This window comes from Lacerta agilis, chromosome 3 (assembly GCF_009819535.1).
Source record: "Lacerta agilis isolate rLacAgi1 chromosome 3, rLacAgi1.pri, whole genome shotgun sequence".
Classification (NCBI taxonomy): Eukaryota; Metazoa; Chordata; class Lepidosauria; order Squamata; family Lacertidae; genus Lacerta; species Lacerta agilis.
The window spans coordinates 51,110,471-51,126,605 of record NC_046314.1 but is presented as its reverse complement, the minus strand read 5'-3'; the positions used below and the strand labels follow the sequence as shown (position 1 = coordinate 51,126,605).

Genomic DNA, 16,135 nt, shown 5'->3' with positions numbered 1-16,135 from the left:
CTAAAAGAACATGCAAGTTAGAATCATAGAATCATATTGTTGGAAGAGACCACAAGGGCCATCCAGTCCAACCTCCTGCCAAGCAGGAAACACAATTGGAACCTCCCAATAAAGGTGCCGGAATCTGCTGCAGCCACTAGGGATGGCATTTTGTGACAACCTGGAGTTACAACTATCTTTTTGACCACCACAGTGCCAGCACTGTTGGAGACTGGGAAAACAAGATGGCCATTGCAAAAAATAATAATGGAAGCTTTGACAGTATTTTTCAGGAGCAGATGGAAAGGATCTTCTTCAGGTTCTGTTGGAACATTAATGGTGAACTGAGTCTGCCTCCAGCTTGAGAATATTTAAAGAAACATTTTCTCTGTCTTGAGAGATTTGCTGCAATCCACCTAAAGCTGTGTTGGAACCAAGCAAGCAGAATTTTCAATAGAGTTGCTTCTGACGTCCTTCTCTAGAAAAGGGTGTGCATGTGTTATAGTATCTTGCAAATAACTGGTGGAGAACTTTGATTTGCTGGAACATATATTTATTTTATTGGTACTGAACAATCTCTTTGAAAGTTTCATTCCTAAAATAATTTATTATGAAGGAAAGTCTTATTGAATACATTTGGCTTTGCTTCAGAGGACAGAGCTGCTTGTCACTCCCCCACCTTACTCCCATGGAGAATGGTTGTGCAAGAAGAGTGACAAAGTCTGATTCCAGAGGAACTCATCTGACCCCAAGGATGATAAGCTTTGCAAGAGGGCCAGAACTTTGACCTGAGTGGATTTGAAAAAAGTAGTTTGATAGGAGAACTTATTTGAACTGCAATAAAAATTGCCTCACAAACATTTTAGATGAAGAAAGCACTCAATTCCTACTGAATGGCCATGATTAATCAACATTCAAGCCCCTGCCAAGCTATAGGAAAAAGCTGCACCTTCATACTGCATGCCAGTTCAAGGCAGCAAAGTTTGATAAGAGACAAGTGCACCCAGAATGTATTCCTTGCATTGTTTGACACCCATTCTTCCTCCTGTAGTTCACTCAGCAAACACGATCACATGACAAAGCACAGATTCCATCATTTACTGCTTTTAAGAATACTAGACGTGAATAAAAATTGTTCTTTGTGCTCTTTCAAGAGTTTAGAAGCACCCATTCTTTGGCTCTCAAACTGTAACTAGACTCTGATATTTATAAACCATCTCAATATGATTTAATACAGGTTGAGTCACCCAACACTATTCTCAGCAAACAGTAGGTGTGCCAGGATCCATCTCTGCTTTCAAAATAAAAACTGCCCCAGCCTCTTCTAAGTCATGGGTATGGATGAATGGGAAGGTGTATTGCAAAATTTAAAGATGTGTGAATTTTGATGGATGAATTGAATCTGTCTTTCTGTTCACATACTGTTTCAGAAAGTTGAAATTAGGTGGACTTGCATTAAAATATTATCCAGATTTCTCCCCTCCCTGCTCTGGAGTATTATTAGTGTGTGCATGCACACAAAAGCTCATACCAAGAACAAACTTAGTTGGTCTCTAAGGTGCTACTGGAAGGATTTTTTTATTTTCTATTTTTTATTTTGTTTTGCTTGGCAACTAAAACGGATGGATAAAAGACCCCAGGAAACCAACATCTATCTGCCAGGAACACCATGTAAAGGCACTGAAACATCTATCACTCCAACATATGAAGACAGTATCATTTATTAGGAAACACAAAGCCACTTCCATCCTTAGAAGGAGGTGGTGTTTCAGGCTGTCACGGCCTCCCCACGTGTGCAGGGGGTGGGTGCCCTGCCCCTGAGCAACAGGGGGAAACCCGACTTTGTCACTCACCAGGCCAACCAAACCAGTCAGCCTGGGAGTGTAGCTTGCCCCCATTTAAGAATGTCTCAGCCGGGAATTACTCCTGTTCCCTGAAGGGTATTCCGTTAGATGATTCCGGGGGTGTGGCCCTGTCCAAAGCCTAGGGAGGTTAGGGCCTAAGGCACACCCCCTATCGGTGACCCCAGGGGGAGCTCCTAGTTGATGTGCATCAGCAGGACTCCCCCTACTGGTAGTTAACCCTTCCTGGACTCCCAGCAGGTGGGCTGGAGTCAGATATAGTCAATCAGATCCAATGCCTAAGCCAATACCGCTCATCATCTGTAACCAGTGAAGTTGTGACCTTTTTCTGACCATTAACCTTATATATTTTGTCATGTGTCATTTATTTCCCCATGGGGAGTTGGGACATCGAAACGCAACTGAGATTTGCCATCATTTGAAATATAAATCCCTGCAACCCTAAAATAAACTGTGCTTTCACAATCTCAGGGGTGCTGTATATTAAAAAAAAAAAACACCTGTGATTTTGTGGGGGAAGAGCTGAGGTATGGGGAGGTAGGCAAAGTTGTGGAGCTGCCCAAGCCCAAGATGTTGAAAGTGGTTTTCAGGATAAATTTGGACAGTTTAGCAAGGAGAACCGAGGAAGCATTTGAGGGCATTTTCTATGCTAAGGTATTCCTATAAACATTAGCTTTAGATGATAAACAAAAACAAAATGAGCCATTCCTGCATGCTGTATTGTTTACTGGGAAATAGCTTTCATGTAATTCTGACTATAATGACTGGGAGCTATCCATCTTGATGTGGACTCTGAAAATCCTTCAAAATCTTTGAAGGGTGGAAAAGAATGCTGCCAATCTGTTGGATCTGAAAGTTTATTCTTGGACATGAGTCATATTTGATCTCATATAAGCTGTGTGCAAATGAAAAAGGTTGCTACTTTTCTTGGACAGATTTCTCAGACAACCATTGCTAATTATTTAGTAAGTTTTATTCAAACAAATAGGGACTATTTTGGAGTTAAAGTTGGTGTTATTGGGTTGGAAGTCAGTGCATACATGTGTGTACAAATAGTCATCCACAGGTGAATCTCAGGTCTCTCTTACCATTAGAGCCCATTTTCTACGACTGGACCGGAGTCGACGTAATACTGCATTTATTTCTTAAATGGACGAAGACCACTGTTGTTGTTGGAGGTACAGCCTCCAAGAGAGACAAGAAAAGGCTCCAACGAGCTGTAAGAATTGCAGAAAGGGTAATTGGTGTTAGCTTGCCTTCAATAGAGACAATTTATGCTACCCGAGTTAGGAAGAGAGCAGAGAGAATTGTAGCAGATCCTTTACATCCCGGTCATCATCTGCTTGATTTACTTCCATCTGGACGTCGCTACAGGACTTCATATACAAAATCGCCAGGCACAAGAATAGTTTTTTCCCTTGTGCCATTAAATTGTTAAATTCATAGTTGTATAGCTTAAGGGGAGGTAAAATATGGGTGGGGTTTCTTTGCTTCTTTGTATTGTGAGAGGAACAGTGTCTGTATGTTTACATTGCAATGTAGCCGAAACAAATTCCAAGTATGTTGGAAAATGTACTTGGCCAATAATAAATTATTCCTATTCCTATTATTATTATATTGGCTGTTGCTTGCGCAAAGAAACAAGTTCTCCCTCTGTTGTTCTTTACGTTATCAGCCTCTATGCACCTGTGTTACCTTTCTTTTCTTGCATTACATGCCAGGAATGATTTACTAAGGAGGAGCCATTGGCTTAATCAAACTCCTATCAGCTGATAGAATTCTATAAAGCAGTTTCCTGGAGAGCTCTGAACTTTGAACCTTGAAAAGCTGAAATACTCCAAGCTGTAGAAGAGATCGCTCTCTCCCTCTCTCTCCCACACTTTTTGACTCTAAAAACGAAAGGTAGGTAGGTTTTGTTATAAATTAAATTTTCCAGGGAAAAGCAGGACTACTGAATGACAAACAACAGATCTCCTCTTTCATGCAAAATTTCTGAGGGGCAACAAGTTATTTCATCAGATGCATCAAAACTCTTATCACAGTTCATATTCTTTTTTGGTGTCACACAGAGTGAAACATTTGCGCTACCAGAGATTAATAATTATTTTGTGGGGACTGAATATGAACTGCTATTGTGCAAGTGGAACACTCTTCATTAGGCATGGGATATAACCCTTAATTTTTATATTGGAAAATCAAATGGAGCATTTTTTTTGTTACTATTTTGTGCATACAATGTTTTCTACTAAATGATTGTTGCATTTCTTAGCGATGAAACAAAAGACTTATATTCAGAATTAAAGTGATTTTCCGTCTTCATGGCATTTTTTTCCTTTATCAGTTATAAGAAATAGATTTTATGGTCATTGTTTTTTGTTGCTGTTGTTGTTTTTTTGTTTAAATGTTTATAAAACACCAATTCATCTAAAAATCACAAAGTGGTATATTTCAGTTTGGTGCGTTATATTATATATTATGGCCTGAAATATCCCAACAGGTATAAAAGAGAAGCAAAACACTGGAGACAACTATGGCTTCCTCAGCACCCAATGGAGCCTTGAACTTTCTCCCATAACAATTGCCCACCTCCTCATATCATGCACTGAGCCCACCCTTGCAATTGCCTTCCTTGTCAGATGCTACAGTGGAGAAGAGAATTTGGCCCAGGGGGGAGACAAAAAAAGAAAGGGCTATTTTGACTGTGGTGTCTCAGTACTGGAGCGCCTGCCCCAACAGGGCCCATTGTATGTGTAGTCAACTCTCTGTTTTATCATAGATGAAGTTGGGGGCAGCATTCCCTCCATGGAACGTGCTTGGGCACCACATTTCAGCAGCAGTTTCTGTCAGAGCTGGCAATGGAAGTCAAATGGGCATGGAGCAATACCTTTCTCTTTACCACCCTGTCTCTCTTTCGCCGCATCTACATCCATTCTTCCTCAAACATACACAGAGCCATGTGTCCCATTCATCCAGCATCCACTCATTTTGCAAACGCACACGCATGCACTGTCTGTCGTAGAGGGAGTAGAAGAGAAATAAATCTCTCCAATGACCCCAGAAACAGTCAGAAGCTAACACTAAAAGGAAAACTGGTTTGGCCCCTGGCAGGCAAGAAAATATGTCATCCGAATTTCTGGAAGCGGATCAAGCACCCAGGGGGAATTGGCAACAGTTCCCAACATACATCAGTCTTTCATTTCCCCTGGATGCATTTCCAGGGGGCAGTTTTTTGCTTCCTTCCCACTCCCCCTGAGTACAAGAATGAATGTCACTCAAGCTGGCAGCACTGACCAAACTATGGTGCCAGGCAGCACATAGTGAGGCCAACGGCTGCTGTTTTTTATGCTGCACACATGCACTTGGGAAACAACAGTGTCAGGGTGAAATAGCTGGCTAGAAAAGCCTAAGTGTGCAGGGCAAAGCCAGCTTTGAGTTGAAAGCAGCACCACTGGGGAACAAGACAGACATAAGGTAGGAGGAAATGAATGCTTTGTTGTCTCAATGATGAGCCAAGTCTCTGTTCTTTAAATGATAGACCTTTATGTTGCTTACCTGTGATGGAAGAGAAGCATAGGATTCTGCTATGAAATCTGCAAAAGGAGTAGGATTTCAGAAATTGACACCTCTATTTCTTTGTGATTTCCCGTTGTTGCATAATAGAGGGAACTGTTCTCTCCTCTTTATTTTTATGCAGGCAATGCAACCAGATGAGAAATATGTTTTCCCATACAAAGGATTTTATTTCCAGGCAGACATGACTTCAGTGGAGTACTTAGATACCCTAGAGGATTTTGAAATAAGAGACAGTGATGTATTTTTAGTCACTTATCCAAAGTCAGGTAAGAGTGCTTTTTCACAGGAAGAACTAAGATTGCTATTCAATCATGATGTATACCCACATTATGTAAATAGTATATATATTATCCTAATGCAAGTTCATGCAAAATTGAGGTCAATATGGGTAGTATGGAAATCACCTGGTTACATAAAGGTGAACTGGGCCATGTTTGTTTGTTTGTTTGTTTGTTTGTTTGTTTGTTTGTTTTAAAAAAGATGGAATAATATGTTTTCCACCAGTGTCAACCTGTTTGAGGTTTTGAAAAAAACATAAATACACATCAAAAACATTCAAATTTGGTTGCAGGAGTTTATTTTATTCACTGACTTTCAGGAATTTGTATGTGGTTGTAAAATGGTGTTTGTAAAATTCTATTCTTAAAAAACTTTCATCCCATGACTCTTTATTTCAGCATTTATCTCCCACATTTTTGTCAGTAACTGGGGGGCCGTATCCAATGCAATTGTGCCCCACATGCAATAACTTCCACTTCCACACCAGAACTTACTTCACTTTTCTTTGGAGTATTTTGGAGAACAGACAATTTTTATATTACCTGGACTTTGACTATCATTTGTATAATGTGCTGTGAAGAATGGAATAGAGCTTTTGGTAGTTTTCTGAAAATTAAAGGAACTTATTTGCAAATTTTGTTCTGTCTTCCAAAATCCTCAAATTCTATGAAGCCCTTAGGTGAACTTCTCATTTCTCATCCACAATGGAAAGGAAGCCTTGGTCAATCTTCCCCATTCACCCATTGCTTCCCCTATTGCAGTGGTGGTTTGTGTGATACCCAAATTTAGTGCCCTCCACCTCCCACCTGCTATTTTACATTATAGTGGTGGCAACCCATGCAGCCAGATCCCTAAATCTGCCTCTGCTTGCTGTGTTTCCCGTGACTCCCTTCCTTTCCCTCATTTCTTGTCTTTAACGGTGTTGCAATTCAGACAGTAAGATCCTCGAGGCAGAGACATGTTGTTCTGTTATTTCACTCTGTAAAGTACCACGTACATTCATGACAATGAATGAATGAATGAATGAATGAATGAATGAATGAAATATGCTTATTCTCATTTATAGGCACAATATGGACTCAAAATATTTTGAGTTTGATTTATCATGAAGGTCATCGAGATGGAACCGAAAAAGTCGACTTACTAGACAGGGTTCCATGGCTGGAGTACAATATCCGCAATATGGATTATGTCAGTCGTCCATCACCTCGTCTCTTTGCTTCCCATCTACCCTACTATTTAGTACCCAAGGGATTAAGGAACAGAAGTGCAAAAGTAGGAAATGGCACATTTATTTTTTGATCAAATTAAATGTTTGTCTTGTCTTATTTAAATTAACATCTCAGTTTCCTTTAACATTTCTCAGCTTTTGAGGGCAGTTCATCCAGCTGCAATTCCTTTGTCCATTTGAATGAATAATGCTCTGTGCATCCTGAGTTTACAATAATTCCCATGACTCCTGAACAGCAAAGATTTTATGCTGCACCATAGTAAAAGTCTTGGAGGGTGCCATCCGACACACTTAATAAGAATAAGCTCATTCGACACCATAGGATTGCACTGTGTGTGTGACATGCATGTTGCAAAAGAGTGTGAGGATGCCAAGGATATAAAGCAACTTGGAAGCACCAAGAATCCACAAGAAGAGATATCTGAGATCCACCCATTTATTATTTTATGCATACATATCCCACTTTAACAACTTGGTTCCGGGCACATTTCACAACTAGAAAAATAACTACAGAAGCAAAACAAAAGATACAGTGGAAAAAATAAAATCAGCAATAGAATGGGATTGGTTGTTATTCCTGCAGGTTGTTTATGTGGCCAGAAATCCAAAGGATGTCTTGGTTTCCTTTTACCATTTTTCCAAAGTTGCAAACCATTTTGAAGAAGTAGAAGACTTTGGAATCTTCATGGAGAGGTTTTTGGCTGGAAAGGGTAAGGAAGATTTGCTATTCTAAAATGAATCACCTTTGTCCCTTCATCTTTATCCTCCTTTGACAACAGATTAAATAAATTCTCTGTGCAGCAAGGAATATTTTCACAATGCCATCTTTCGTGCTATAGGCTACTCTTAGGAAATTCCACATCCATCCATCACAAAGAGTCTCCAACTGAGACTCAAACTACACCATATTATGCCACTGATGACTGGTGCCCATTGATGCAGAAGGTAGGGTACAGATCTGGCCAACCCCCAAGGTAAATCAGGGAGATTTATATTCTGTCTGCATAAGGATGTAGCAGCTACAAATCATTACAAGGTGGAGCACCTAATCCTTAATAAAGTGTACAGATTTGTGTCAAGTTAAGTCAGAAACCCGGACAGGGACTCCTAAATGTTGCAAGTATTAACTGCCACACCATATAAGGAAAATGCCAGAGTGGGAAGGAAGGGAGTTGGAGCAAGGCTAAACTGATCGCAGCCCACCCATCACTCTCTCATCACATTGTTTGGAAGCACTGCAGGCAGCCTTAAAATGTAGAACTCTTCTGCAAATTCTTTCTCTCAGAAAGTGCTTGGTGAGATTGGGTGGTATTAGTTCAGCTTGTGTTTATTTTATTTTATTTTTTTTAAAAGATTTTTTATTATTTTGCAATTAAACAAAACAAAAACAACATTAAACATACATAAACACATTAAAACATAATACACAATCAACAATATAACACACCGCAATAACATACAAAAAAGAAAAACATATACAAACCTTACCAAATACCTATCTTTGTTTTTCAACTTATTTTTTAACTTCTTAGGGGGACTTCCCCTGGTCCCTCCACTGTCTTCAAAAACATATCTACTCTTAAGGTAGCTTCATTTCTTTTCCCATTAACTTATACTCAATTTCTTAATGCTCTTTAAATTTGCTTAAACCAACATATGTCTTAACTTATACTCTATAACCTGTAACCTTCTTGTACATATAAATCTATCACATCAAAACTTTCTTCTACACCATTATAACAAACCTTAAGCTTCTAAAGCCGGTTCTTCTAGATATTTCTGCACAAATATTCAAACATTCAATTTAACATACTTAAGTAAATAGTCCTTAAATTTCTTCCAATCTTGCGACACCTTCTCCTCCCTCTGGTCTCGGATTCTGGCGGTCAGGTCTGTGAGCTCCATATACTCCATCAACTTCATCTGCCATTCTTCAATTGTCGGTATCTCTTCACCCTTCCAGGTTCTTGCCAATAAAATTCTAGCCGCTGTCGTGGCATACATAAAGAATACTCTATCCTGACTGGGTATCTCTTCATTGGTCATGCTCAAAAGAAATGCCTCTGGTTTCTTGCAAAAGGTAATTTTCATTACCTTTTTAAGCTCGTTATAAATCTTGTCCCAGAAGGCCTTTACCCCTGAACATGACCACCACATATGATAAAAGGTACCTTTCGACGATTTGCATTTCCAACACACATCCGACATTTTAGAGTTCATCTTAGCTATCTTAACTGGTGTCAGATACCATCTATATATCATTTTCATTACATTTTCTCTTAAACTATTACATGCAGTAAAGTTGATACCTTTCTGCCACAATCTCTCCCAGTCATCCATCATAATATTATGGCCCACATCTTTCGCCCAATCTATCATTGTTGATTTAACCAATTCATCTTTCGTATGCCACTCTAGCAACAAGTTATACATCTTGGAAAGGTTTTTAGAGTTCGATTCGATCAGTTCTGTTTCCAGTTTAGATTTTTCCGTTTGAAAACCAATTTTCTTATCCAGTTTAAATGTTTCATAAACCTGGTGATATTGTAGCCAGTCGGGGACTTGACTTTTGACTTGATCATAGCTTTTCAGCTTAAATGAGTCCCCTTCCTGCTGCAATATGTCCATATATCGTAACCAACTTGCAGACATATTCGGTCTCTTATAGGCCTTGGCCTCCACTGGCGAAATCCATCTAGGAGTCTTTCTCTCCAATAAATCTTTATACCTAATCCAGACCTGATACAAAGATTTCCTGACTATGTGACTCTTAAAAGTTCTGTGGATTTTAACTTTGTCATACCAAAGGTATGCATGCCAACCAAACATATTATCGTGTCCTTCCAAGTCCAACACATCTACATTCTCTAATTTAAACCAATCTCTCAACCAGCAAAAGGCTGCTGCTTCAAAATAAAGTCTTAAATCCGGCAGGGCAAAGCCTCCTCTCTCTTTAGAATCTGTCAAGATCTTAAACTTAATTCTAGGCTTTTTGCCCTGCCATATAAACTTCGATAAGTCCCTTTGCCATATCTTGAAACAATCCATTTTATCCAAAATTGGTATGGCTTGGAATAAAAACAGCATCCTTGGTAGGACATTCATTTTAATCGCTGCTATTCTTCCCATTAACGACAGTTTCAATCTTGTCCATATCTCTAGATCTTTCTTTATCTCTATCCACAATTTTTCGTAGTTGTCTTTGTACAGGTTCACATTTTTTGCTGTGAGATTGATACCCAGATATTTTACAGATTTAACAAAATTGAGGCCTGTGCCATCTTGTAGTCTTTGTATCTGTTCTGCACTCATATTTTTACTTAAAACTTTGGTTTTCTGTTTATTTAATTTGAAGCCAGCTACACGTCCAAATTGTTTGATTAATTCCAAGGCTTTGGGAACACTGCTTTCCGGTTCTTGTAGGGATAACATCAAATCGTCTGCGAAGGCGCGTAATTTATATTCTTTCTCTCCCACCCTGATTCCTTTTATCTGTTTCTCTTTTCATAACATATTTAGAAGGACCTCCAGAACCGTAATAAATAATAAAGGGGAGATAGGGCACCCTTGTCTTGTTCCTTTCTCAACTTCAATTTCCTCCGATATCACACTGTTTACTATTATTTTTGCTCTTTGTTCTGTGTAGATGGCCTTAATGCCATTTAAAAATCTTTCTCCAACTCCCATCTTTTCCAGGTTCTTTTTCATAAATGTCCAAGATACCTTGTCAAAGGCTTTCTCCGCATCAATAAACAATAGTGCTGCATCTGTATTTATGTTTCTTTCCAGTTTTTCTAAAATGTCCACAATAATTCTTGTATTATTATTTATTTGTCTTTCTGGAAGAAAACCTGCTTGATCTTTATGTATATAGTCTTTCAGCACTCTTTTCAGTCTTGTAGCCAAAACATTTGCAAAGATTTTATAGTCCACATTCAAAAGGGAAATTGGTCTATAATTTTTCATTAAAGTTTTGTCTGTATCTAGTTTCGGAATCAGTGTGATAAAGGCTTCTTTCCAAGTCTCTGGTGCCCTACCTCCTTCCAGTATTTTATTGCAAATTTCTTTCAAAGGCTGCGATAGCCAATCTTTCAAAGTCTTATAGAATTTTGCTGTTAAACCGTCTGGTCCTGGGGCCTTTCCTAGTTGCATATTCTTAATTGCATCTTCTATCTCTTGGGTCGAAATTGGGTGGTTGAGGGTTACTAATTTTTCTTCTGGGACTTTTTGCAAACCATTTTTTTCCAGAAATCGGTCTATCTCTTCTTCTTTTATCTTCTCCTCCTTGTACAGTTGCTTATAGAATTTTTGAAAACACCACCTGATTTCTTCTGGATTCTCCACTATTTTTCCATTTACTACCAAATTACTGATGACATTTGCCTTCTGTCTTTTCTTCAGCTGCCAAGCTAGTAGTTTTCCACATTTATTCGCAGATTCAAATGCTCTTTGTTTCATCATTTTGATTTTCCATTCAATGTCTTGATTCACGATTTTTGCATACTGGGATTGCAAGTATTTAATTTCTTTTTGAATCTTCAGTGATTTGGGATGTCCTCTTAATTCTTTTTCTTTCACTTTTATTAATTTCAGCAACCTTTCCATTTCCGCATTTTGCATTTTTTTCTTTTTTGCTTTTTCACTTATGAGGAATCCTCTCATTACTGCTTTACTTGCATCCCAAGCAGTCCTCTTTTCCACTTCCGAATTCCAATTGATTTGAAAATATTCCTTCATCTTTTTCACGGCTCTTTCTACCAGCTTGGTATCTCTCATCAAAGCGTCATCCATTCTCCACCTAAAAGAACCCTTGGAAACCATTTTGAGAGTTAGCTGTACAGGATTGTGGTCCGAATATGTCTTTGGACCGATTTCCGCTTTTTGTATTTTAGGTGCCAATTCATTCGATATCCAAATATAATCTATCCTCGACCATGACTGCTGAGATTCGCTGAAGTAAGTTGCCTCTGTATCAGTGGGATTTTTTAGCCTCCAAGCATCCTCCAGATTCAAGTTATCCACCATTTCGAAGAAAGTCTTTGGTAGTTTCCCATCGTTCGTTAATTTAGTTCTTTGAGATCTATCCATTAATGTGGAAACTGCCCCATTAAAGTCTCCAAGGCAAACTAGTTTATAGTCCAAATAGTCCAACAGCAGATCATGTATTTTCTTATAAAAAATTGACTTTCCAACATTTGGTGCATAAAGTCCCAGAATCAGGAATTTTTCGCCTTGTATTTTAATTTCAATTGCGATGTATCTCCCTTCTTCATCTTTAAATAGCTGTCTTGGGCTATATTTCTCCTTTGCATATATTACTACTCCTCTCTTTTTGACCTTATCCGATGATATGAACTCTTGGCCTAGTTTTTTATTTTGTAATAATCTTCTATGTCGCCGAACTATGTGGGTCTCCTGCAAACATATAATGTCCAAATTTTTCTTTTCCAAACTATAAAATACTCTGCGTCTCTTTGGTCTCTGGTTCAATCCCCGAACATTCCATGTCATTAGTTTGAGCGCCATTTTCCTTTGTTTTAATCTTCTCCTCCAGTTGCTTCTGGTTTCTTACTTTCTTCTGGGTCTTTATCACTTGGACCTGGTACCCCCGGCGGTGGGAATGAGCCTGAAAGTCTGTACAGAAGTGCTGGGTCAAGTGGTGTACCTTTAAACTCTTCCAGATGTTTATCCAAAAAATTTTGCTTTTCAGCCGGGGATCTAATTCTTATCTTTTTCCCCTCAAACACAAATGCAAGGCCTTCTGGAAATTCCCAACTGAAGGAGATGTTTCTTCTTCTTAGCTCAGCAACCAAATCGTTGTAGGAAATTCTTTTGTCCAGGAAAAATCTGGGGATATCCTTATAAAAAATGACTTTATTCTGCTGTACCACCAGGTTGTTTTTGTAATGCAGGTCCAGAAAGAAGTCCCTGTCGTTTCTATCGTGCAACACAACCAAACAGTCACTGACTGTTTTGGTATTCTTCTTCCCTCTGGATCCTCTTGGCCCAAATCTGAAGGCCTTCACTATGCGTGCTGAGACGTTTACTTCCTCCAAATGCCAATATGATGAAAATTGTTCCACAATATAGGCTTTCAAGTCCTCACCTTCCAATTCTGGAAGACCTCTCAAACGGATGTTCCCCTCTCTCTGGTGGAGTTGAAGAAAGGCAAGAGATTCTTCTACAGTTCTCTGTCGTGTTCCGATTCTCTCTATATTCTCCAAATCTATGTTGTCCAGTTTCTCCTCCACCTTTTTTATTTTTTCTCTGACCACTTTAAATTCCTCAGAGTCCTTTTTCAAGGTTGTCACCTCCTGGGCTATTTTATTTATTTCATCTCTGTTTTTCCTTACATTTTCCTCAATCTGGCCAATTGATCTCTCCAATGTATCAGTGGAGTTTTTTATGTCAGCTTTTATATCAACTTGGAGTTTTTCTATTGCAGAGTTGACTGTAGCATTAACTGATGCACTAATTGTATTAACTGAGGCCTGCGTTTGCTTCAACCCCTCAGTCACGCTTTTAAGTCCTTCTGCTATTTCTGCAACACTAGCAGTTAATTTCTCCATCTGTTATTGTAAAGATAGGGAAAAAGAGCCTTTTCTTTGTGAAGAGCTAGATGTTTTAAATCTAGTGCTCTCATGCATTTCCTGTGGGCTCTTCAATTGTAGTCTCAAGGTCACTCCAGTTGCTGTGGTAACCATCTCAGACATTCACAGCAGAAAGCCAACAGTCTTAAAAATAAACACCAGGTGGCCAGCAGTTCACTCCTGAGAACAAAGAGACTGCTGAGCCAGGAGTCCCACACAAGTCCAATAGTCAAACTTATAGGCAAAGAACTCACAATTTTAAAGTCCCAAACTATTTTACAGTCAAAAAGAAGTTAGTTTTTAAATAGCCCAAGTCAGTAGTTATATTCCACTTGCAGTGTTACCAGCCAAGTCTCTATATTAAGCTGTAACTGGCCACAAAGTAACTAAAATATCTCCACTGGTAAACAGTCCCTGACACAGTAGCAAGAAAGAAGAAAAAATGGCAACAATTTATTGCAGCCCGCTACTGACCCGGAATCCTAATCCAGAGGGCGAGCGGTGTCTTCTTTTGCCATATCTCCTGTTTTTAAGTCTTTAAACAACCTTTAAACAACTTTTAATCCACTTTTTAAAAGTTTGGCAGAGTTCGCAAAACTTTTCCGTTAGTCGCGGCTTTGATCTTTTAGCGCTACCAAGCTCCGGCAAACAGTTCAAAGGGAGCAGGCTTCCTTTTAAATTTTCTCTGCAGACTAATACTCTTCAAAATCCCAAATCAGTTCGAAAGTTTACTTACAGAGTTTCCTTGTAAGTTTCTAGGTAGGAAGTGCCGGGTGCTCGAGTCTGGCGGGATCGCTGCTTTGTCCTCCGAAGGCAGCCGCCTCTTCAGTCCCGTACCGGGGCTCCGCTCGCCTGATTTTCCCCCTTACAAGGGTCGATCAGGAGCGGAGACGGCACGTCTGGGACCCACAAGGCAAACGGTCCACGGGACGCTCTTCCCGTGGCTTTAAGGGACCCGCGGCGCAGGCACGGTAATCCCTAAAGCCTTACGGAGGACGGAGCCATCGGACTCCCGTCCGCCATTGACCGGCACCAAACCGGAAGTCCTAGTTCAGCTTGTGTTTAATGGTTTGTACCACTGCTGGTTCTTAAACTGATTCCTCCTAATTGTTTTAATGGAGTTTATATGTTTGTACTGCTCCTCTCTGAATGTTTTTCAAAATATCATCAGATCTACATTTTATGCCAAATCAACTTCTCTCCCATCAGTACTTGCAAGTTTATGGCTGGACCATATGGAAGGCTGGTACTCTCACAGGGATGACTTCAATATTCTGTTTCTTACCTATGAAGAAATGAAGCAGGTAAGTTATCAAAATGCTACCCAGTCTGATATTAACAACCATCAAAACTTACCTTTTCAAAATAGAAGAAGGAAGCAATATGATCATTCAAGTGCCCTCAGCTGCTTCTTTCCCTGCTAGTCTGGCCTTCTTTTTAACAGATTTTTCAAAGCCTAGCAGGCTATGGACTCAGAAGCAGCTTTTCAAGCCCTAGACTGCAAATAGTACACTATAACAATTTCCTCTGAGGGATTACAGGGCTATAAATAAAGTGCCATGATCCCAAGCAAGATATGTCATTTCACATGCCCTCTGATGCTGAGGAAAGATATCACAGAACCTCGTTTGTGTCTGCCACAGGGACGTTTGCTTATTTACTTGTGGACTCAATTAAAAGAGCTGCCCCAATGCATTGTGTGTGGCTCATGGAATAAAAGCAACAATGAAAGTATAATATGATGCAATGGCAATTATTACAAACTAGGCAAATAAAGATGCAGGCTGCCTCTTTTCCCTGCTTGTTATCCTGCCTGTTCCATGAGTTTTAGTCACGAGGCTGTCGGGTTTCTCTATTCTGGATGGCCTGACATTAAAACCACGTTCCATTTCAGGATCTAAGAAGCTCTGTATTGAAATTATGCAACTTTCTGGGAAGGAGACTGACGGAAAAGGAGGTGGATGCTGTTGTGGATCAGGCTACATTTAATAAAATGAAAGCCGATCCCAGAGCAAACTATAAGTTCATGCCAACAGATATTATCGACCACAACAAAGGGGACTTTCTTCGCAAAGGTAAGTTATTGGTAGATCAAACTGACTTGGTGTTGCTTGCCGAATCCCCAGCAGATTCACTTGGCACCTATTTTGAAATGCAATAGTCACCAAGAGAAGATGGTTTCATTTCCCCATTCTTTCATGAAACTCTCAGGTTCTGTTGTTTCAATAACCTGTTCCAGGTAAGCTATGGAGGAATGCAAGGAAGGCCAGTGAAGCTGTGGCTTGGGGAACGCATGGCCTTGGGAGAGTCCTGGGAGTCAGGTAGAAAGGCTGGTGATGGATTTAAAACAGCACCTGTTCCCTTGAACCGTTTTTCAATTTCACCATAATGCGCTTTCTTTCTCTCTGCTTCCTGTTCCAGGAACTGTTGGAGACTGGAAAAACATAATGACAGTCGCACAAAGTGAAAGGTTTGACAGTGTTTTTAAGGAGAGGATGGAAAAGCTGCCAATCAAGTTCTGCTGGGACATGAGTGATGTATTATGAGAGCCTGAAAGTAAAAAAATAGTGTGCATGGTATGTATCTAATCCAGGCCTATTTGTAAGATTTAGCAAAATTCA

General features: G+C 39.6%; 1 protein-coding gene across 1 annotated transcript; it reads left to right on the top strand.

Moving 5' to 3' along the window:
* Nucleotides 1-3,639: 3,639 nt before the first annotated feature.
* On the top strand, nt 3,640-16,060 carry LOC117043698 (amine sulfotransferase-like). The gene is made up of 7 exons (XM_033143657.1): nt 3,640-3,743; nt 5,536-5,680; nt 6,760-6,968; nt 7,508-7,634; nt 14,724-14,818; nt 15,409-15,589; nt 15,936-16,060. Exons 2-7 carry the CDS (start codon nt 5,539-5,541, stop codon nt 16,058-16,060), a joined length of 879 nt encoding a protein of 292 aa, XP_032999548.1. The 5' UTR covers nt 3,640-3,743; nt 5,536-5,538.
* The last annotated feature ends 75 nt before the right edge of the window (nt 16,061-16,135 follow it).

Coding starts and splice junctions, on each gene's coding strand:
- LOC117043698 (XM_033143657.1), top strand. CDS start 5,539: ATGCAACCAGATGAGAAATATGTTTTCCCATACAAAGGATTTTATTTC. Junction 6,969..7,507: donor TAAGGAACAGAAGTGCAAAA/GTAGGAAATGGC, acceptor TTATTCCTGCAG/GTTGTTTATGTGGCCAGAAA. Junction 7,635..14,723: donor GAGGTTTTTGGCTGGAAAGG/GTAAGGAAGATT, acceptor CTCTCCCATCAG/TACTTGCAAGTTTATGGCTG.